The sequence below is a fragment of the Cupressus sempervirens genome, chromosome 5 (assembly GCF_028749045.1).
Source record: "Cupressus sempervirens isolate cs-2001-9-10 chromosome 5, ASM2874904v1, whole genome shotgun sequence".
NCBI classification, from domain to species: Eukaryota; Viridiplantae; Streptophyta; class Pinopsida; order Cupressales; family Cupressaceae; genus Cupressus; species Cupressus sempervirens.
In genome coordinates this window covers 296,902,250-296,925,229 of record NC_143122.1, presented here as the reverse complement: position 1 = coordinate 296,925,229, position 22,980 = coordinate 296,902,250, and the positions used below count along the sequence as shown (strand labels likewise).

General features: G+C 32.7%; 1 protein-coding gene and 1 pseudogene across 1 annotated transcript; both read right to left on the bottom strand.

The window, feature by feature from the left end:
* Window positions 1-9,769: 9,769 nt before the first annotated feature.
* LOC149555745 (uncharacterized) lies at window positions 9,770-11,993 on the bottom strand (annotated as a pseudogene).
* A 2,083-nt stretch (window positions 11,994-14,076) lies between these two features.
* LOC149555744 (uncharacterized) lies at window positions 14,077-16,876 on the bottom strand. The gene has a single exon (XM_089829896.1). The coding sequence runs from the start codon at window positions 16,812-16,814 to the stop codon at window positions 14,307-14,309; it is 2,508 nt and encodes an 835-aa protein (XP_089686022.1). The 5' UTR covers window positions 16,815-16,876; the 3' UTR covers window positions 14,077-14,306.
* Between the last annotated feature and the right edge of the window lie 6,104 nt (window positions 16,877-22,980).

Genomic DNA, 22,980 nt, shown 5'->3' with positions numbered 1-22,980 from the left:
GCTCGTCTGGTTGAGAGCGGAGGCCTAAGGCTGTGGGTTACCCCCATGGTCTCGAATTCAAAACTCTCTCCACAATTAATCAATGGGGCCATCAAACGAGCCTATGGCCCCACCCATAGAGGATTAGTCTCGCCTCAGCTCACATCATCTGAGCACTAGGCTAGGTCGTGAGGATACCTCTACATTAAAAAAAAAAAAAAAAAAAAAAAAAAACTTGATTTTAATTTTTATTTCCCCAAATTGTTAATAGCAATTTATCTATTTGAAATATAACTTTTAGTTATATTTAAAATTCTCTATCTTTTTAAAATTTAATTTTTATTTAAAATATTTTTAATTTTATAATAGGATCAAATTTATAAATACATTCATTTTTTTATTTTATTTTTATTAAATCCTTTAATTATTAATGAAAAATAAAACAATTGTTGGGTAGAGGTCCTAGCTCGGTTGGCTAAAATCTTCCTTGTTGCAGGGGGTTGGTCACGGGTTCTAGTCTCCCCTGTCCCCGTGGTACCAGTGGGCATGTCATGCCAGTGCTACTGGTCACGTTAAAAAGTTTACCTAGCACACTGCAGTTTATAGGGAGGGGCATGCTGCACCCAATTCCTGTAGTCCAATAAAAAATGAAAAATGAAACAATTGTTTATTATGATTAAAATGTTTTCTAATTATTAAATTAATTAGATTTATACATTTAAAATTAATTTTAATATTTAATAACTTTTATTACATTTTATATCATATAATAGAAAAATTACATTTAAATAAAATTATTTTATATATTTTTAAAATATGAAATCAGATATAAAAATAAATGCAAAATTTTACCAACTAAATACATAAATCCAAATACTATTTTGTTTATTAAATATAGTATAAAAAAGTTGAAATCATTAAAAACACATATTATAGATGATGTATTTAAAAATGAAAGTAAAGTACATCATTTTCTATGGTGCAAATAAGTTGCATCAATGCCCTTGTCTAGAATGAGCTTATGTTTCTTATTTTTAATTAGCATTTGTATCTTTGAAGGGTGCAAGGGGTAAGCCGACAGTCTTGTATATTTGTGATGATCTCCTTGAATAATTATTACATTGTTTCTAGCTATAATTAAATTTTCTGATTCTAGTTAAAAAATTAATAGAATATTTCAACTTTTACTTCTTTACACGGTTAGAATAATTATATTTTATTTGAAGTGTAAAATGAATTAGGTCAGTTTTTTTTAAGCTTTTTGCATAGCTATTTATGTAATACTTTTTATTTTCAACTATCTATCAAAGGTGAAAGAAAGTCAAAGATGAAGCCCATCTATTGATTTTATTCTAGAGATAGTTTTAAACATTCTCACCTACACAAATATCCAATGTTTCTTGCTATAACACGAACTTGTGGGATTTGTGTACATCCATAGCCCATGAGATGATGATTGTAAGTTGTCTCTCACTCTGAGAAAATCAATGATAGCATGGGGGAATTCTTTAAAATTAAAAAATCTAAATGCAACCCTATCAAAATGCTATGTGACAACAACTATGTTAGATTACACACTTTCAACAAAAACTCTCAACTTCTTATTGTAAAATTATAATTAAAACTCAAAGTGTGTAATCTAAGATAGTTGTGATGACATGGAAAATTGATAAGTTTAATTCTAAGATTCTTTTATTTTAAATAAATCTACCCTACTATCATTTATTTGTTCACTTCTATTCTAATGTCACAACTATGATTCATGTTTTCTAACAAATGTTCTTTAATTTATTAAATTAAAAAGAAAAATTATTGTCAAATCCCTTTTGCTCTTCTCACTCTATAACCTTCCTCTTCTTAATCTTTATGCCTTCACTTGTTGTAATCACTTACTCTGCATTCACCTTTCTATGTCTTTGTGCTCATATTCCCTCTTCTTTCACCTGCTATCTCTCTTTTTGTAGATTAACCTCTTTTGTTACTTAATTTCATACCTTGATTCAAATTATGAACTTCCTTCACTCTTGCCTTGTTCAATTCACATATTGCTATGTCCTCAACTTATTCACCATCTTGACCATCATAGTTTTTTTGTGCAATTCCTTAGATTAGTTAAAACATGTTTGACTTGCTGAAGTTTCTTCTTGAATCTTCTCACCTATCTTACTTGCATCTTTTAACCATTGCAGTTAGGTCATTTGTCAAGAAAACTCATCATTAATTCTTTGTCTTGGATTACATTGATTGTACTAATCATTTGATCATGCTTTTGTTATCTTGTAACATATGAACCTATTATATAATCATGTTCTAACATGTATATAATTGTTTACTATTCACCATTTTTAGACTCTATCACAAGATTACTCATCATATCATCTCCTCTAGTGATCTTCCCACTCAATTCATACTTCCTTGCAACTATTGCCAAAATCTTCATCTAACTTGTTACGTTTTATTACCATACCAATCTTGACTTAGTGTCACTAATTTATCTAGTTCCTTCTACCACTAGGTTTCCAACCTCACCAATCTTAGTTTCTATGAATTACAACCCATCAAAAATATTGCTTTATTAACCAATTAAATTTCCCTTGTTAAAGTCAAATGCCAACCTATTATTTTTGGGATAGTGTGAAATGAACATCAATGCATAATATTACCTCCAAGGGACAAAGTGGTAAATGTCATAGAACTAAGAGACATGTCAATAAGTGCAAGAAAATGTACCAAATATAGTGGCATGTAATGATCTTAAAACTAGACGTATCAAAACACATTTCTAGATAATATATATAGTAAAGTATATCAAAACAAATTAAATTTTTAGAGTCCACCAAAAGAGCAATGGATTTGAGAAGGAAGAGAAGCAAGGACGGAATTCCAATTTCCAAGTTCTCTGGGGAGGAATATGCTGATGAGGAGGATGATCCAGGAGGATTTGGGAAGGATTTTTTGCATCAAGGGATTCTTGCTACAACTTATTTGTTGCATTTGGAGGTTGGGATTTGTGTTTATGAGGCCCTTTTGGCCTATATATAAAGCTTCCTATAGGTGGATATTTATTTTCTCATATATTTGGGCTACTTTATTCCTTGTTTGAATGAATATTCTCCTTTCTTAATGCATTTCTTTGGTTGTGCACCCTTCTCTATGGGTTCCCCTTCTCTTTGGTTGCATACTCATAATGGGGAAGGTTTAGTCTGAACCCATATGTAGACATCTTCCTCATGTAGAGACTTGCTTTCAAAGAGTTTTGGTCCTATGTTATGTCTTTTATCAATGATATTATGGGAGCTTCTAGTTTTTGCTGGCTTCGTGGGATTTTTAGCAAATAGGCTTCTATTGAACTGAGACTTTCTATTTCTCACATATGATTTCCACAATCCTATTGGGTGGGTTTTTGGTGAGTGACATGCAAGATTTTGGATGAGGTTTTTAGAGGTGGCTCTTGATCTCCTTTTTCTATGGCCTTGATTAGTTTTTGTACTACCGTGTGTGGGTGCTCACATTTGTTCTCCCCTATGCGAGTGATAGTTGTGGAGTATATTTACTTGGGCTTATGACTGTATTTTCTACACTTACTACCTTTATTAGTCCAAGGTTACATGCTTTTTTCTGGTGGTTTGAGATTGCTTAGGAAACTATTAACAAATGTTTTTCTTGGTGTGTGCATTAGGGATTTGACCTAGATTTATGCCCGTGGCTCTATACTTCCCTAGGGTAATGTTTAGTTGTTGTGGGTTATTGAGAAGGTTGTGGTGAGTTGCTTAGATGCTAATTTTTAAAGAAGGTTTGGAGTCTTAGATTTTAGATCCCCAATGATTCATGTTCAAGCTATGATGTTGGACTATTCGCTAGTGCAAACTAAGTGGTGTCTTTCTCTTTGGAAGGCTATTGCATTCCTTTTTTTGGGTAACTCATGTTTCTTGGGGTGGACCAAGATGGAAGTCTGCCAAAGGGTTTTCTTTGTATGTTGTTGATGTGAATCATATTGAGTTTTTCTCACTTCTTAGGAAATGGTGCAACTATATTTTGTTTTCATTTCTATTATGATTGTGGATGGTAGAATGAGGTATTGGAGGACCTAAGATTATTTGGATAATCTCTATGTGGGTGTTGTTTTTGAAGAAGCTGGGTGGAAAAAAATGGTTGGTGTCCTTTCTTCTTCATGTGCACATGAGAGTGGTGTTGGTCCCTAGTGCTTTTCACTCCTTTGGGTTGGGCTGAAGCCCTCTTAGGATGATTTTACTAGGAGTTGTAGCTCTAGGCTATGCATTCAAGACAAGTGGTCTACTTATGTGGAGAAGGCCAACTTCTTGCTAAGGATGAGTGCTAACTTGTTTGATGGGTGGTAATGTGCCTCTTAGCTTATGTCTTGGGCTCTCCTATGCCCTTTGGCTATGAAAAAAGTTTTTTTTACCAAGAGGTGGGCTTCAATATTTTTGTTTTCTTCTATCATGACGTGGGAATTTGCCAAATAGTTCGGGTCAAATCCTGAATTCCATTCACCATTCTGCACCATCCCTCGATAGGGCTATAGTTGAGTAGGGCATGGTAGGGCCCTAACACCCCCACTTCTTTGATGATCGAGTTGACTCCTATAAATTTGGGGTTCAAGTTCATGATTTGGGAGCTGAAGGATATCCCAATTGAGGGAGATGGTAATTGGGAGACCACTAGTGATGGTTTTGATGGCTAGAAGTGTCATTTCCTAGGCCTTAATATGGTGATATTTATTTTTCCTACTTCTATTAAGGTGGATCCTTTTTCTATAGAGGTGGGAAGGTAGTGTGTGACAAGTTGGAAGATCTTTGAGAATCTTGGCCTAAACTAGTGGTCTAGCTACTTTTGGACCTTTGGTTATGACAAAAGAAGGGGGACAAGCTATTTGATGCCTAAGCTTGGGCATTGGGTCATTTGTGAATGATTACCACCCCCACCCCCCCTTGATTATTTTCTTCCTATGACCGGGTGTTTGTTGGTAGTTTTAAAGGGCTCACTCGGGCCCTTTATTATTATTTTTGGTTAAAGCTTGCATCTTTTGTAGGGTCTTGTCCCATGATAATCTTTGACAATATTGACTATAGTTGGTGTTTGAGTCACATCCAAACCTTTTATTAAAAGAGATAGATCTAAGATGTTATTTTTACTTGATGTTGGCCACTAGTTGTTAATGTGCTTTTAGCTATATCTAGTGTCTCTCATTTGGGCATATTCTATTAAATATAATATTTTCCTATTTCTAACCTAATACATTCAAACATAGACTGAATTCTCAAATGATAAAGTTGAACTCAAATAAATATTGCCATAAAAATCTAGAACCATTTCTATATGCAAGCCATGATCGTGAAATATTTTTTAGAAGAAAATTATGAATAGAGGTTTTGTTTTATGTGTGTTTAGATTCTAGCAAAAAATGGGAAAACATTCTAAAATATCGCTTAAATTTAAGCATAAATATCATTTAATATATAGCATAAAGATACAAGAGATGCAAGTGTCGAAGTTCCTGCATATAATGTAATGGTTTTGGGATAAGATATAGTGAGATGAAATTGTACATAATACAAAGGAACAAATTCTTAACATGAATTACTTATGAAGTCATATAGTTATATTAAATAGGATATAATTTTTGTAGTAACCTTAAGAAATGTAAGCAACATGCAAAGAAAATAAAACATGAATTCAATCAATGCCAAAAATTGCAAGTAATCGAAATGTACAAAAGAAAAAATGGAAAACATGCATGGCTCTCTATTATTTCATTTTTGAAGCATCCAATTCCCCTTGATTTCTTGAAGCATGAAAATTAATTAGACAAATAACATATTGTACAAGTAAAATAATTTTTTATAGATTTTCATTTTAAACTAAAACAATAAAATCCTTTCAAATGATATATAGATAATGGAGAAAAAAATAATGCAATTACCACTTCAAAAAGAATCAAAGTTTGAAAGTAGGTATCTAAATAAATTTGTATGTAGTAAAGTAATTCATTCAAGCAATCTTTACAATACACAAATTTTTTCAAAAAAAGAAGAAGGAAAGATGAAACTTTGATTACATTGCTTCTTGAACAACTTGAACAAAAATACTCACTGTTTAGTTAAAGTTTTGAGATCATATAAAATACAAATGGCTGAAGCCAAAAATGAGAAACAATTCAAGGCAAAAGCCTAATTTTATATAAGTCAATTAAAAAATACTTTTAATATGATAAGACTATGACTTTTAGAAAATTGTGGCAATTATAATAGAAGGTCTCTTAATTCACAATAGATGATTATTGCATTTAATTTTCTTCTGGTAGGTTATAATTTTGCTAAGAAATTGTGATGCTATGCTTTCCAATGCAATTAATGTTTCTAGTGACATATTTTATTAAATTGAACCAAAATGACTTTAGAATACCAAATGAGGAGAATGTACAACCACTATATGTATAACAAAACATCTCACAAAACATTCACCAAAATTAGACATTTTAGTGACACTATGAAACTTGATAGTAAAAATTAATAATAAGGTGCAATGTATAGATGGAAATGGAAGTAAAAAATAAAAGAAAATAAAGAACATTAGTTAAAAGAAATATAAAGATATATAGAAAGATATTAAGAATAAAGTATTGAATTTAACAGTTATTCATTATTATTGAAAATATAAATTTAAAGTAAATAAGTTTATTGTAAATTAGTGTATCCTTTAGTAAATTATAACTAAGTTATAAGAATAATAGAATTTACTAAAATTTAAATAATAGTTTAAAAATTAATTAAAAATATTTTATATTTAGTTAGTAATTACGTAGAAAAGTAAAAGTAATTATATCTAATTAAAATTATTAAAAATAGAATATCTGCAACGACCAAAAATAAGTTCAGTTTTTTCAAAAATCTTGATGACATAGATTTGTCACTTATACATTTGCACAATGCACATTAATATTGATTATAATATTAACTTAGATCAGCTAAATATAGCCGACGACACAATGTAGCAGATGAATTAAATCATCTGGTATATGCTTCAACTTTTATATACCTGATCATTTTCTATTGAAGATAACTAGCGCACAAGTATTGATGGAAAGAGATTCAAAATAGGAACATTTTCTATGGAAGAAAAGCCTTTTGTTTTGTAACATAGGAATAAGTAATCAGGAATTTGATCCACCATTTTCTGCTGACACATAGACTCATGCAGTCCAACTGTTTGCTTTATTTGAAACCAAAGGTTGCGGTACCACAATAATAATAATAAATGATCATATTGAGTATAGCTGGCAAAGCTATCACATATGTTACTGCACTATTTTCTTCAAGGACAATTTAGCAACAGCTAGTAGCTAGTGACCTGTGGTTGATAATTTGTCGTCTCACATTTTCGTCAATTTGTAGGAAAAATTAACAATTTGAGTATTTTAGACTTGTCAAGTAATAGTATGAGTATTGGAGTTATTTAGAGTTGTTAAGTAATAGGTTAAGTGGTAGGATCTTCCAATTTTTATAAAATTTATCTTTCTTGTCAATCTTAAATCTAGAGAAGAAGAATTTAAAAGGGATCATACCAAATATGTGTCAAACAATGAATCATTTTGAGGTACTGAAATTAGGAGACAATGCACTTGAAGGGGAAGTTTCATCATCACTTGGATAATGTTAGAATCTTCAAATTCTTGATTTGAGAAGCAATAGTTTGCATGGGGAATTTCAAACTGGATTGAAAGATTGGACAATCTCTGGATTTCGATATTAAGAAAAAAAGAGTTTTGAGGGTGAAATTCCATTGCTATTGACAGAATTACAAATTCTTCAAATATTGTACCTGTCAAACAATAATTTCTTTGGGGTTATTCCAAATGATTTTACGAAGTCAACTGGAATGGGAAATCAGACATAAAATACAAAAATACTTGAACAAGCATGTAGTGATTCCATCCTATTATGATTGGCAACCTTTTTATATTGATGAAGTGACAATTAAGAATAAAGGTCAAAACATGGAGTTTGTGACCTTTTTGAGGCTAGTAAAATGTCTTGATTTCTCAACCAATAAGCTATCAAGTAACATTCCTTGGAATATTGGAAGCATAAAAGGTTTGGTTGTCCTCAATATTTGAAGAAATTATTTCATTGGTGAGGTTCCTAAATTGGAGGTATGGCATTATTGGAATCACTTGATCTTTCACAAAATAAACTACCAGGGACTATTCCTACCAAGTTACAACTTCTCACATCCTTAAGTTACTTTGCTGTGTCCTATAATAACCTATCACGAATGATACCACAAGGAGGATAGATGATGACATTTGATTCTACACACTTCAACAATTCAGACTTATGTGGCCTACAAATCTACATGTCATGCACAAGCAACTCTCCTCATTCTTCAAAAGAACATGGCACAAATAATGAAGATTTACAAGATGATATGTGGTGGTATATTGGAATGGCAATAGGGTGTGTAATTGGCTTCTCTATCCTAATAAGAATGTTGTGCCTCAACAAACTATACAGTGTCATGTAATTTAAATTTATGGATGACATTATTATTTCTCTATTTCAAATAGTGAGAGAGTGATTTTATTCTTCAAAGTAGGACCATGTTTGTTCTAATTTGAATTAGTATAATTAGAGAACATGTATCTTCATATTTTCATGATGTAATTTTTACATTCTAAATTATTTTTCATATTTCATGCTGAAATGGCTAGGGCGGATGATCTTTTGCCCAATACTGATATTGGGAATTGTGCTAGTCAAGTGATATATGTTAACTATGGTAAGGATTTCTATAATAACACCATGACTATATATGCCGTTCACTATTGGAGAATATTGACAAGATGAGAGAAATTCGGATTGACAAGCTGAATGAGGTACATTATTTGTTTGAGTTGAAGCTTGATACTCACCACAAATCTGTTTTATAGATATCTTCCCAATGAGTCCGTTTCAAGGATGAATTGTAGTTAGTGAATGATATTGCTATGCGTTTTAACTTCTAAATCTGACGAGAATTGGACTCTGACGAGAATTGGACTCCAGATCAATGAATTTAACTGCAATTCAATCCTAACTTATACGAAACTGCAAATCATCAATATGGGAAAATCCATCCTCATAATGAAGATTACCTCTGCTCCAACATAATAGCTTACCTCTCCTGAGTTTACTAGTAGATCTGCAAGTGCATTCCCTTCTCTCAGGACACGAGATACGTGAAAAATTTCAAACAAGTCCAAAATCGCCAAATATTGGTTAACACATATCCAAGTTTCTACTAACAGTATTTCTGTTTATGCATAAATTAGTGATAATCGCGGAGTCACCCTCCACATGCAGCTCCTGAATGTTCAGTTTCTTTGCTAATACAAGTACATAAGTAATGGATAAGCCTCTGCTAAGTTGTTAGTATCTGAAGGTAATGGAAGGCACTTAAAATCTACTACTTCCGCCAAGTAATTTCTTAAGTAAATACCACACCCTGATTTCTCAAGACTGCCTTTAGATGATGAATCAAAAATAAACTTAACAATACCAGGAGGCCTGCAGCCATTCGATATTGCATTTATCCACACCTTTATTAACTGACAATAAAGCTGTGAATGGATGGATAACTATATATCTCCAATCCTTAAGGGGAGAAAATTGTCAAAATATGAGAGTAAATGTTTTATAATTAGTCTATTTATCAAGAGTAGAATACATGTAGTCCTACTTTGAAGAATAAAACTACTCTATCAATGTTAGAATAAGAGAAACAATAGTGTCATCTATAAATTTGAAGTATGTGAGACTACAAGAGAAACAATAGTGTCATCCATAAATTTGAAGTATGTGAGACTACATATTTTGTTGAGCCACAACATTCCTTTTACAATAGAGAAGTCAATTACACACCCCATTGCCATTCCAATATCCCACCATATATCATCTTGCAAATCTTCCTTGTTTGCATCACGTTCTTTTGAAGATTGAGGAAAGCTACTAATGCATGCCACATAGATTTGTAGGTCACATAAGGCTAAATTGTTGGAGAATTGTGTAGAATCAAATGTCATCAATTGTACTCCTTGTGGTATCATCCCTGATAGGTTATTATAGGACACATCAAAGTAGCTTAAAGATGTGAGAAATTGCAACTCAGTAGGAATAGCCCCTAATAGTTTATTTTGTGAAAGATCAAGTGATTCCAATACTACCATACCTCCAATGGATTTAGGTATCTTGCCACTAAATGACTTATTGAAATGTTGAGGATAACCAAACCTTTGAGACTTTCAATATGCCAAGGAATGTTACCTGATAGCCTATTGTTGGAGAGTTCAAAACATTTGACTAGTCTCAAAAAGGTCACAAACTCCATATCTTGACCTTTATTCTTAATTGTCATTTCATCAATATAAAAAATTTGTGCATCAAAATTGGATACATAATCTTCATATCATTGTTCAAGGGTTTCTATGTTTTCTATCTGATTTTCCATTGTGTTTAATTTCAAAAATCATCCAAGATAGCCCTTGAAAAGTTATTGCTTGACAAGTCCAAGATTTGAAGATTTTGTAATTTTATCAATTCCAATAGAATTTCACCCTTGAAATTTTTATTTTTAAAATTAAAATTTGAAGATTGTGCAATCTTTCAACCCAAATTGAAATGTTCCCTTCCAAACTAATTTTTAGATTCTAACATTTTCCAAACGATGAAGGAGCTTTACCTTCAAGTGCATTGTCTCCTAATTTAAATATTTCAAGATGACTCACTATTTGACATATATCTGGTATTGTCCCTTTTAAGTTATTCTTTTGTAGATTTAAGGTTGACAAGAACAAGCATTTGTTTGGACATTGGGGAATCCTTCCACTTAACCTATTACTTGACAAGTCTAAAATATCCAAATACTCATATTCAAAAAGTGAATTTGAAATAGAGCGGTTAAAATTATTTTTGGCCAATGAAAGAATATCAGCATATATATATATATAGAGAGAGAGAGAGAAAGAAATGTTCATCTAGTAAGTTATTGGACAGATCCATATAATGAAGATTCAATATGTCCCAAAGTTAATTTGTGATAAAACCTCTAAGAAAGTTGTTTAACAAATCTAAATATTCAATATCATATTGAGTTGAAATAAAATAAGTAAAATTTGTTGTGATATTACATTGGCCTAGAGCTAAATTAGAGAGTTGAAATTTGGGGATGGTGGCAAGGTTGACTTTGATGGTCAACTTATTATTTGAGAGATAAATGAAACAAGTTTGGGGCAATTATTCAAAATAAAAACCAAGAAAGTTCCATTTAACTTCTTGTTAGACAGAAAAATGTGTGACAATTTGGACAACTTAGCAAAGGATGTAGGGATTGGACCACTGAGATTATTATAGGAGAGGCCCAAGCGCTCCAACCCTCTCAAATGTATTATCTAGTCGCTGGATCTGCTGCTCTGCAAATCTTCATTCCCGGAGAGGTCAAGGGATTTAAAGGTGGAAATGTCATCGAGCTCTCTTTGAATGACACCCTGCAAATCGTTCATAATCAGGTCTAAGTGCACCAATTGTCGCAATTCAATCAATTCTGTCAGAATTTGGCTGATAAATCCACAAGAAGACAAGTTGAGATACTTGAGTCTCCTCAGCTCTCCAACATTTGGAGGGATGGAAAGCGAGTTGAAGATATTAGCAGAGAGGTCCAGGTGCTCCAAATACAGCAGTTGGAATAGCCCCCCTCGAATTTCAGTTCAATAGAGTCCATCATTCAGATCTAAGTTGATGAAGTGTCCAGTGCATGTGTTGTAGCCGACTCCTTCCCATGCGCAGCACTTCACCCCTCTCCACGATTCTAATGGAACATAATCTCCTTCTCTATAAACAGTAAAATTAATGCCTTGCCTGAAATCCAACAGAGATATTCTCTCCTCTTCCAAACATGCAGAGCAGCTCATTATGGGCAATAACAGGAACACCGCCCAAATGCCCAGAGCCATTTTCATCCATCACTTTGCGAGGCACGAATGCTTATGTGAGATGAGTTTGCAAGGCGATGCAAATTTAAAGGGCAACATAGTGGAAAAATCAATAGAGAAGATGGAATATGTTACGGAGAAAGTTGCATCTGTTTGAAGTCACGGGCACAGCATCATGTAAAGTCAAGCACGGTAACGACCCACTGATAGGGCAAATTTTAGACGTTAATTTGTGGCAGAAAAAATCCAATGGCCATCCGACGAGAGCCAATTCGTGGTTCTGTCACTTGGGCGATGGGTAGACATTGCAATTGCAATGATCTGCCATCACAATTTGAGTTCAAATGTAGTAGTGATTTCATTCTATTATTCTACAAGGAATTATACAGAGATCATTTGGACAGTGGGTTCATTGTCTTGTCCTCAAGTTGGTTGGAAAGTGGGTCTATCTGCCTTCTACAACTCCTAACAGGTTTGGCACAACTCCTAACAAGGTTGGAATCTCAATGTTTTCATAGAGTCCTAACAAAGTCCATCCTCTAACAAAGGACATTTATGTTAGTACATCACCTTGTGGGTACCATCCTCACAAGGGTTTTCCCTTTGATCTAGGGCTTCCCTAGTAAAGATGTCTGGTGTTATTGATTATGAGTATCTTGTTATGGTTGCTGATTATATTGCTCATATGGTTAAGGTTTGATAAGGTTGATAATTGTTTTAATAGTTAGATAACTAATCCCCCCTCACCTCTTAGTTATAGTGGTGGACATGGTAGAAAGGAAAGTATCTTCCTTGATTGAAAATAGTGTTGTGGGTGTGAATCAAGTACAAAGTGTGCGAGCAAGTAGTAGAGTATTTGATAAATGCGAGTAATCGATTCAAGGGATTATTGGATGCAAAGTTGGTGATCTTGTATCGAGATCAAAAGGAGCAGAAGTTTGGTTGATAGGACAGAGGAAGAGGAAACAAAGTAAAGTTTATTCTATTATTTTGCAAGGAATAATACATAGATCATTTGGATAGTGGGTTCATGAAGCTATTTGGACAGTGGTTCCATTTGCCTTCTACAACTCCTAACAAAGTTGACACAACTCCAATAGGGTTGGAATTTCCTAACAGGGTCCCTCCTCTAACAAGGAAGATTAATATTAATACATCATCTTGTGGGTACCATCCCCACCAGGGTTTTCCCTCTGATCAAGAATTTTCGTGTTAAACATATATGGTGTTATTGTGCATGAGTATCTTGTTATGATTGCTGATTCTATGATGATATGGTTAAGGTTTAATAAGGTTGATAATTGTTTTAAAAGTTGAATAACTAATTAACCCTCCCCCCATCCCTCTTTATATTGGTGGACTATAAATTCTAATAGAAGAGCCTTTGACATCAATCTCTTCTTTTAAACTAAGAGTAGAACTACTTAGGGTTCTTAGGCATTGACTTGTTAATAGGTATTTGCACAAGGTGCTAGGCTTTGGGGAGGTGGTACCCTAGTTGTAATCACCCTTGGTTTAAGCTAGACTAAATTTTTTTAGTTTAGTAATAAAATTAAGTTTATCACCAATGAAAGAAAAATAATTTAGAATCTAAACATTAAATATTAGAAAGCTCTAGTTTAAATCATCTTAAAGATCCTAATTTATTTCTTTTTAACTAACAAAAGTTGTTTAAATGTGGATAAAAAAGTTATTTTGATTGTTCTTCATAGGTCTAAAAGTAGGAGAGGCATTCATAATTCAACCTAATCATTTCTTTGCACAAACAATTGCCTTATGATTTAAGTGTGTCATTGATTTCGTTCGATATATTTAAAAGATTATTAAAATTCATTCTAAAGAATAATTATACATCTAATAAACTTCAATATTATTATTAATGAGAATGCAATAAAATCAAATAAAAAATACTCAAAATATACTCATGATAAATAAATAAAATTAGCATCCTTTAAATTTAGTGCCAGTACTAAATAATGATAATGTGACAGAAAATACATGATGGTCCACTACATATCAATTTAATCTCAATAGAAAAATATTAAAAAATCTTTGATTAAACAAAAAAATATTTAAATAAGTTCAAATTAAGAATTATGAGATTTGACACATAATTTGGTGATAGATGTGTTTTTATTATACATTACAAAATTTTTTCACTATATGCATTTAAAATTTACACCATGAAAATAAGAGTAAATGTTCTATAATTAATCTATTCGTCAAAAGTAGAATACATGAAATCCTACTTTGAAGAATAAAACTACTCTCTCAATGTTTGAATTAGAGAAACAATAGTGTCATCCATAAATTTGAAGCACATGACACTACATAATTTGTTGAGTCACAACATTCCCATTACAATAGAGAAGCCAATTACACACCCCATTGCCATTCCAATATCCCACCGTCTAGCATCTTGTAAATCTTCCTTGTTTGCATCATGTTCTTTTGAAGATTGAGGAACACTGCTTATGCATGTCACATAGATTTGTAGGCCACATAAGGCTGAATTGTTTGAGAAGCTTGTAGAATCAAATGTCATCAATTGTCCTCCCTGTGGTATCATCCCTGATAGGTTATTAAAGGACACATCTAAGTAACTTAAGGATGTGAGAAGTTGCAACTCAGCAGGAATAGCCCCTGATAGTTTATTTTGTGAAAGATCAAGTGATTCTAATAATACCATACCTCCAATGGATTTAGGAATCTCACCACTAAAATGATTTCTTGAAATGTTGAGGATAACCAAACCTTTGAGAATTCCAATAAGCTGAGGGATGTTGCCTGATAGCTTATTGTTGGAGAGGTCGAGACATTTGACCAGTCTCAAGAAGGTCACAAACTCCATATCTTGACCTTTATTCTTAATTGTCACTTCATCAGTATAACCAATTTGTATTTCATAGTTGGGTACACCATATTCATATTGTTTTTTAAGGGTTTTTGTGTTTTCTGTCTGTTTTTCCATTGCGTTTAATTTCAAAAATTCATCTTGGATAGCCCCTGAGAAGTTATTGCTTGACAAGTCCAAGATTTGAAGATTTTGTAATTTTGTCAATTCCAATGGAATTTCACCCTTAAAATTATTATTTTTTAAAATTAAAATTTGAAGATTGTGTAATCTTTCAACCCAATTTGAAATGTTCCCTTCTAAACTACTATTTCTCAAATCAAGAATTTTTAGATTATGGCATTTTCCAAGTGATGAAGGAGCTGTACCTTCAAGTGCATTGTCTCCTAATTTTAATACCTCAAGTTGACTCATTGTTTGACATATATCTGGTATTGTCGCTTTTAAGTTATTATTTTCCAGATTTAAGGTTGAAAAGAATGAGCAGTTGTTTGGACATTGGGGAATTCTGCCACTTAACCTATTACTTGAGAGGTCTAAAATATCCAAATACTCATATTTAAAAAGTGAATTTGAAATAGAGCCGCTAAGATTATTTTTGGCCAATGAAAGAATAATAGCATATGTATAGGAAGGAATAGGTCCATCAAATAAGTTATTAGACAGATCTATATAATGAAGATTTGATATGTCCCAAAGCCAATTTGGAATAAAACCTCTAAGAAAGTTGTTTGACAAATCTAAATGTACAATGTGATATTGAGTTGAAATAAAATCAGGGAAATTTGCTGTGATATTACATTTGCCTAGAGCCAAATTGGAAAGCTGAAATTTGGGGATGGTGGATTGGTCGACTTTGACGGTCAGCTTATTATTTGAGAGATCCAAAGAAACAAGTTTGGGGCAATTATTCAAAATAAAAAACGAGAAAGTTCCATTTAACTTGTTGTTGGACAGAAAAAGGTTTGACAATTTGGACAACTTAGCAAAGGATGTAGGTATTGGACCACTGAAACTGTTACTATCTAGAGAGAGCACACTCAGCGATGAGAGATTGCCTAAATCAGACGGAATGGTGCCATTTAATTTATTTGAATGAAGGTCGAGAAACTGCAACTTGGAGAGGCCACACAAAGAGGAGGGAAGGGAACCATCCAAATTGTTGGAGGAAAGATCAAGATGCAACAAAGGAAGAGGTCCACGAAAGGCAGGGATGCTACCTCTTAATGAGTTGCTTGAAAGGTCCAACCGTTGAAGCCGTGAGAGATTCGCAAAGGAGGGAGGCATTTCTCCCGACACACCACAACGCCCCATGTCAATTGTGGTGAGATTGGTGAGAGAGGCGATGCTCTGCAAAAAGGTATCTCCCACCACAGTGAGATTATTCCTAGAGAGGCCCAAATGCTCCAACCCTCTCAAATGTTTAATCCAGTCACTGGACTTGCTGCTCTGCAAAACTTCATTGTAGGAGAGGTCGAGGAATCTCAAGGCGGAGATGTTACCGAGCTCTCTTGGAATGACACCCTCGAGATCATTCCAACCCAGGTCCAAGTGTTCCAATCGCTGCAATTCACTCAATTCTGTCGGAATTTGGCCGATAAATCCACACTTATATAAACTCAGGTCCTTGAGTCTGCTCAGCTCTCCAACATGTGGAGGGATGGAAAGAGTGCCGAAGTGATTGCCAGAGAGGTTCAGGTACTGCAAATGCAGCAGTTGGAACAGCCCCCCTCGAATCTCACTCCAATAGAGTCCATCGTTCAGATCCAAGGTGATGACGTGTCCAGTGCGTGGGTGGCAGCCGACTCCTTCCCAGGCGCAGCAGTTCAGCCCTCTCCACCATTCCAACGGAACATAATCACCTGATTCTCTATAATAAGTCAAATTGAGGCCTTGCTTGAAATCCAAGAGAGAGATTCTCTCCTCTTCCAAACACGCAGAGCAGCTGATAATGGGGAACAACAGGAACACCGCCCAAATACCCAACGCCATTTTCATCCCTCACTTTGCGAATCTCTGTGAGATGAGTTTGGAAGGCGAGGCAGATTTAAAGGGAGAATAGAGAAGATGTTAAGAAAGAGTTAAATCTGTTTGAAGTCACAGGCACGGCATCAAGTGAAGTCAAGCACGTCAATGGCCCACTGATAGTGGAAATCTGTGGAAGAGATAAAAATATTTGTAGAAAACAGCGAACAGAGAAGGAGAGATGAATTTAATATTTGTCCAGTCAAGCACGGCAATGGCCCATTGATGGTACAAATCTGTGGAAGAGAGAAAAAGATTTGTAGAAAATACTGAACAGACAGAGATAAATTAATATCTGTTCAGTCAAGTACGACATAGAAAAACGATTCGTAGAATCGTCTGAATAAGATCGTAAAACTAGATGGATTGAAAGAGATGTGAAATGAATGTGAGAAAGACTGGCTCGTAGAAGTCAACAGAGTCTGATCACTTGTTTCTTATTTTTTACTAGCAAAGGGTAAGTCAATAGTCTTGTATAAGTCAATAGTCTTTATATTTGTGATGGTCTTATTTAATAATTTTTACATTTTTTTTTTTATAATTAAATTTTCTAATGTCAGCTATTAGTTGTTTTGTAGTGATTTGTCTTATATGATGAATCTCTCTTCCAACTACTTCGTGTAGCTGTTATTCTTTATAAACTTGCTTGGTTTCAATAAAAAAAATTAAATTTTGTAATTTCAGTTAAAAAATTAATTAAATATTTTAACTTTAGCTTCAATACACTGTTAGAATAATTATATTTTATTTGAAGTGTAAAATGAATTAGGTCAATTTCCCTTCAAGCTATTTATGTAATACTTTTTATTTTAAATTGTCTATCAAAAGTGAAAGAAAGTCAAAGATGAAGCTCATCTATTGATTTTATTATAGACATAGTTATAAACATTCTCACCTCTACCCATATCTACTATTTCTTGTTGTAACATAATCTCATGGGATTTGTGTACGGACATAGCCAATGTGATGATTGTAAGTTGTTAATCACTGTGAACAAATCAATGATAGTAGGGGGGAATTCTTTAAAATTAAAAAATCTAAATCCAACCCTATAAAATTGCTATGTGACAACAAAACTTTCAACATCTTCTTATAAAATTATTATTAAAACTAAAAGCATATAATCTAAGATAGTTATGATCACATAGCAAATTGATAAGTTGAATTTGAAGATTCTTTTATTTTAAATAAATCTACCTTACTATCATTTATTTGTTCACTTCTATTCTAATGTCATAACTATGATTCATGTTTTCTAACAAATGTTCTTTAATTCATTAAATTAAAATGTATAGTAGGATATAGGATAGGTGTGCTAGTGTGACAATTTGATAACTTTAAATTTTGATAGATATCAAATGCTTAACAGTGCAAATACCCTCTGTATCATCTCACATCTCTATAATACAAGATTGATCCTTTTAAGATTTTCTTTCTTTCTTTCAGAGAACGTTGTGCCAATTCTATTGTATTTAATGCATTGTTCCAATACCAAAGATGGAAATTATTTTATTATATTTCAAGTTGCAAATTTATGAACAAATTCAAATCCAAAATAAGATAGATGATAATCTAATTAATATGTATTAAAAAGGATAATTCAATCATCAATAATATTATACCCATGTATCTATTACATTTTATAATTGAATAATATGATTATATCAAAGTTTATATATAAATTTATAATACATTATTCTTATTTGAAATGCATCCAATTCTATTAAAAATTGATTTAATTATATCATGCTATAATAAATTATAACTAATTATTAATAAAATAATTGAATTTTATTCATCAATTAAAATTGTAATTTATTTTTTTGTAAGATATCATTCAAAATTAACCAAATATTTGCGTGAGACCATCATTTTATACATTTACATTGACCAATCGTATCCATGTGTGAAGACACATTTACCAATTTTGTCCAATCTTTCTACTTTCAAAGGATATATATATTTTTTATCACTTTTACATTGTTGTGGTAAAAAAAAATTTAATTCTTTCATCACTTGTATGTTGCTACTTTGCATTTATAACTTATCTTTATCTTCTACATAGTAAAACATAATTCACCTCCTTATCTTGTTACTCCACCCATCAATGGACAACCTAGATAATTGAAATCAATAATGTAAAATTGTCTTTATCTCTTTTTCTGAATATTACTCCATATTTTGACATCTCTTTATTTTTATATTCATATGTATCTCTTAGTCCACACAGTCTCTTTATCTATCTTCTTATCATTTCCTTTGTATCTTCCTTATACACACATATAGTCATTTCTCCCTCCCTATCTCTATCATATTTGAGACCTCTCTTATTATCTCTCTCTCTCTCTCTCTCTCTTTATATATATATATTTCTCTATTTCTCTTTTGATATACCCCAAGTATCTTTCTTATACGCACAATCAACCTAGGAATAATAAAAAAAAAAAAATTCAATATATTGAATGGATTCTAGTTCTAACTTTAAATTTGTCTAATAAGATTTCAAATTAGCAAATTATAATATAAAGCCTTCTAGTAAGTCTTGATGCTTCACCTTTGTGAGCATCACCTAGATCCAATTAGTGCTAAGTGTTCCATTTATTCTCATGAGAAATGGATTTCTATGTGAATCACTACTAATGAAACACATAGTAGTATTGGGATGGGTGACCTCCCAAGAAGTTCCAATGCTTCACCTCTGTGAGCATCACCTAGATCCAACGAGTGCTAAGTGTTCCATTTATTCTCATGAGAGATGGATTTATGTGTGAATTGCTACTCATGAAACATGAGTCAATGAGTTTGACTCAAAAAATAAAAAACAACATAGTTAAATCCTAATAGTGCAATATCACTATTTGACTTGTTGTGGAAATATCTCCTACTTATCACTTGATGAGCTTAAGGGGCTTTTTATTGACTAGTTCATAAGGAACAACACTCATTTGCAAGTAGAGTGGTTTTAACCATGGAGGAAACTTCATACTTAAGCACGCTTGAGATGGAGTTGTATTGGGATGGGTGACCTCTTGGAAAGTCTTAATGCTTCACCTCTATGAGCATCACCTAGATCCAATGAGTGCTAAGTGTTACATTTATTCTCATGAGAGATGGATCTCTACATGAATCACTACTCATGAAACATGAGTCAATAAATTTGACTCGAGAATAAAACTACAAAGTTAAATCTTGATAGTAATATCACTATTTGACTTGTTCTGGAAATATCTCCTACTTATCACTTGATGAGCTTAAGGGGCTTTCTAATGAATGGTACATAAGGCACACAACTTGGTGAAGGTTTTACAAATGGGGTTGCAAGAAGAGTGGGTTTAACCATAGAGGAAACTCTGTAGTTAAGCATGCTTGAGTTGGAGTAGTACTAGGATGTGTGACCTCCTGGAAAGTCCTAATGCTTCACCTCTATCAGAATCACCTAGATCCAATGAATGCTAAGTGTTCCATTTATTCTCATGAGAGATGGATTTCTATGTGAATCACTACTCATGAAACATGAGTCAATGAGTTTAACTAAAAAAAAAAAAAACTATATGTAGTTAAATCATGATAGCAATATTACTATTTGTCTTGCTGTGGAAATATCTCCTACTTATCACTTGGTGAGCTTAAGGGGCTTTCTAATGAATGGTTCATAAGGCACAACACTTGGTGAAGATTTTGCAAATGGGGTTGCAAGAAAAGTGAGTTTAACTATGGAGGAAGTTTCATAATTAAGTGCGGATGAGCTAGAGTAGTACTAGGATGGGTGACCTCCTAGGAAGTCTCGATGCTACACCTTTGTGGGCATTACCTAGATCCAATGAGTGCTAAGTGCTCCATTTATTCTCATGAGAGATGGATTTTTGTGTAAATCACTACTCATGAAACATGAGTCAGTAAGTTTGACTCAAAAAAAAACCTACATGGTTAAATCTTAATAGCAATATCACTACCATCAATGATGTTTTTTCATAGGGACCACCTTTTAAGGTTTACATAAGAAAATTTAAGAATTACATAATTTGAACACTTGTTTTGAGAAAATGTTCTCTTGAAGTAGACAAACTTGAACCAACCAAGGCTCCATCAAATTGTCTTGTGTCCCTCAAAATAGTGTAGCTTTGAGCTTGTTCTTAAATCACATTGTCTTGAATTATTCAACAATGTTTCCTTTGAGATGCAACAAATCTCTATCATTGTCAAGCAATCGATTTATCACGTCCATAAAGGAGAAAAATTTTGATGTCACTCTACTCCTCAATTCATGTATCAATTACATTCACTACGCATTTTAGAACAAGATGAAGAGCAAGATAAAGTCTTAGCAAAACCAATCAAGAAATGTATTGCTGATATACATTATGAATAATCAAACCACTCTAGCATGTAAAACACTTGAACACCAAGATAAACGTATGAACAATACTTAACCTTGATATGACAAGCTCAAACACAAAGTCTACATTTAGATAACTACATTTTTTATATGACAAGCTCAAACACAAAGTCTGCATTTAGATAACTACATTCTCATTTGCAACGATTTTCCTTAAATTCAAAAGTATGTGTTATTGTATAGAAATGAGATTTACCTTTGAACTATGAAATATCAATTTATCATTTTTGTTGATGAACTTTCTTAATGTGCCCAATACTCCTCTAGTTCATTCTCGACTCTTTCTCTATAATGTCTTCATAAACACTGGCACAAATCCTATTTAATTTGGATATTTTGAAAGCAATCAACACTTGTTCTTCCCAACCAAGACTCCTTCTGAACAAGTATATATGAAACTCTCTTTCTCTAGTCCTTTAGCTCACTTTAAGGATTCACCATTGAAAATTTATTATGCATTCTCAACTGTGATGGGTATAAACATCTATTCGGTGTGATTCCTTGCAATGTACTATCAATCATTTATAAGAAAATGATAGTGAAGACCTTGATCAGAAGAAACAACTTGTTTCTTCCTTGTGAGAAGTGATATGAGAGGAATACCAAATTTGTTTCTCCTCTCAGTCGCATCCCCGAATTTGACAAACGATGACGATCAATCAGCCTTCAGGCAAAACTTGGCGACCACCATTACCACTCACACAACCTGTAGTTTTCTTCATACTTTCTATAGTTTTATTTGCCTAGTTGACTATGCCAAAGTACGTACCTCAAAAACATGTCTCTCTTAACCGAGCATCTATCATGACAGTGCATAACTGCTGCATAGAAACCTTTGATGGAGACATACTAAGCCCACCAATAGAATTGGTATTTTTCAAGACCATATGTCAGATGTAAGCGATAAAACTTTGAAGATTCAATGAAAACAATGAGCAGATTAGATATGTTGTGTTCGATTGTGGTAAGTTATTGCAGACGATTACTGTAGACATATATACTAAACAATGTAGTAGGATTAGTTTCAACATAAATGTGGATAAAAATGTTCAAGATTGTCCTTCATAAGTCAAAGGTAGGAGAATCCTTCATAGTTCAAGCTAGTGATTTCATAGCAAAAACAATTACCTTTATACTTCAAGTATGTCATTGATTTCATTTTGACATACTTAAAATATTACTAAAACTCATTCTCTTGTATAATTAGACATCTAATAATATCATTTGCCAACAATAGATTAATCAAATTTTTTATATGAAATCATTCAACATTATTATTAATTATTAATAATGAGAAAGTACTAAAATCAAATAAAATTTTACTTAATATACAATCATCATAAATAAATATTTATTAATTTATTTCTTTTTAATATTTAGTATAGTTATAAAATAATGACAATACTACAAATGATACATGATGATGACATATGTCAAGTTAGTCTTGGTGGAAAAATATTAACAAATCTTTGGTTAAAAGAATTAAATATTTGAACAACTTCAAATTAAGATTTCTAAAATTTGACACATAATTTGGTAATAGATGTTGTTGTCTTCTACAACACAAATAATGTTCACTCCATGGATTGAAAATTTACATCATGAAAATATCATAATACATGTTCCATGTGTAGGTTAATATAAAGTGGAACACAAATGGTCCTATTTTCAAGAATAAAACTACTATATCAATGTTTTCAAGAATAGATAAGCCAATTACACACCCTATTGTCATTCCAATAT

Bases quoted from the DNA above. Each gene is read 5' to 3' on its own strand.
- LOC149555744 (XM_089829896.1), bottom strand. From the start codon at position 16,814: ATGAAAATGGCGTTGGGTATTTGGGCGGTGTTCCTGTTGTTCCCCATT.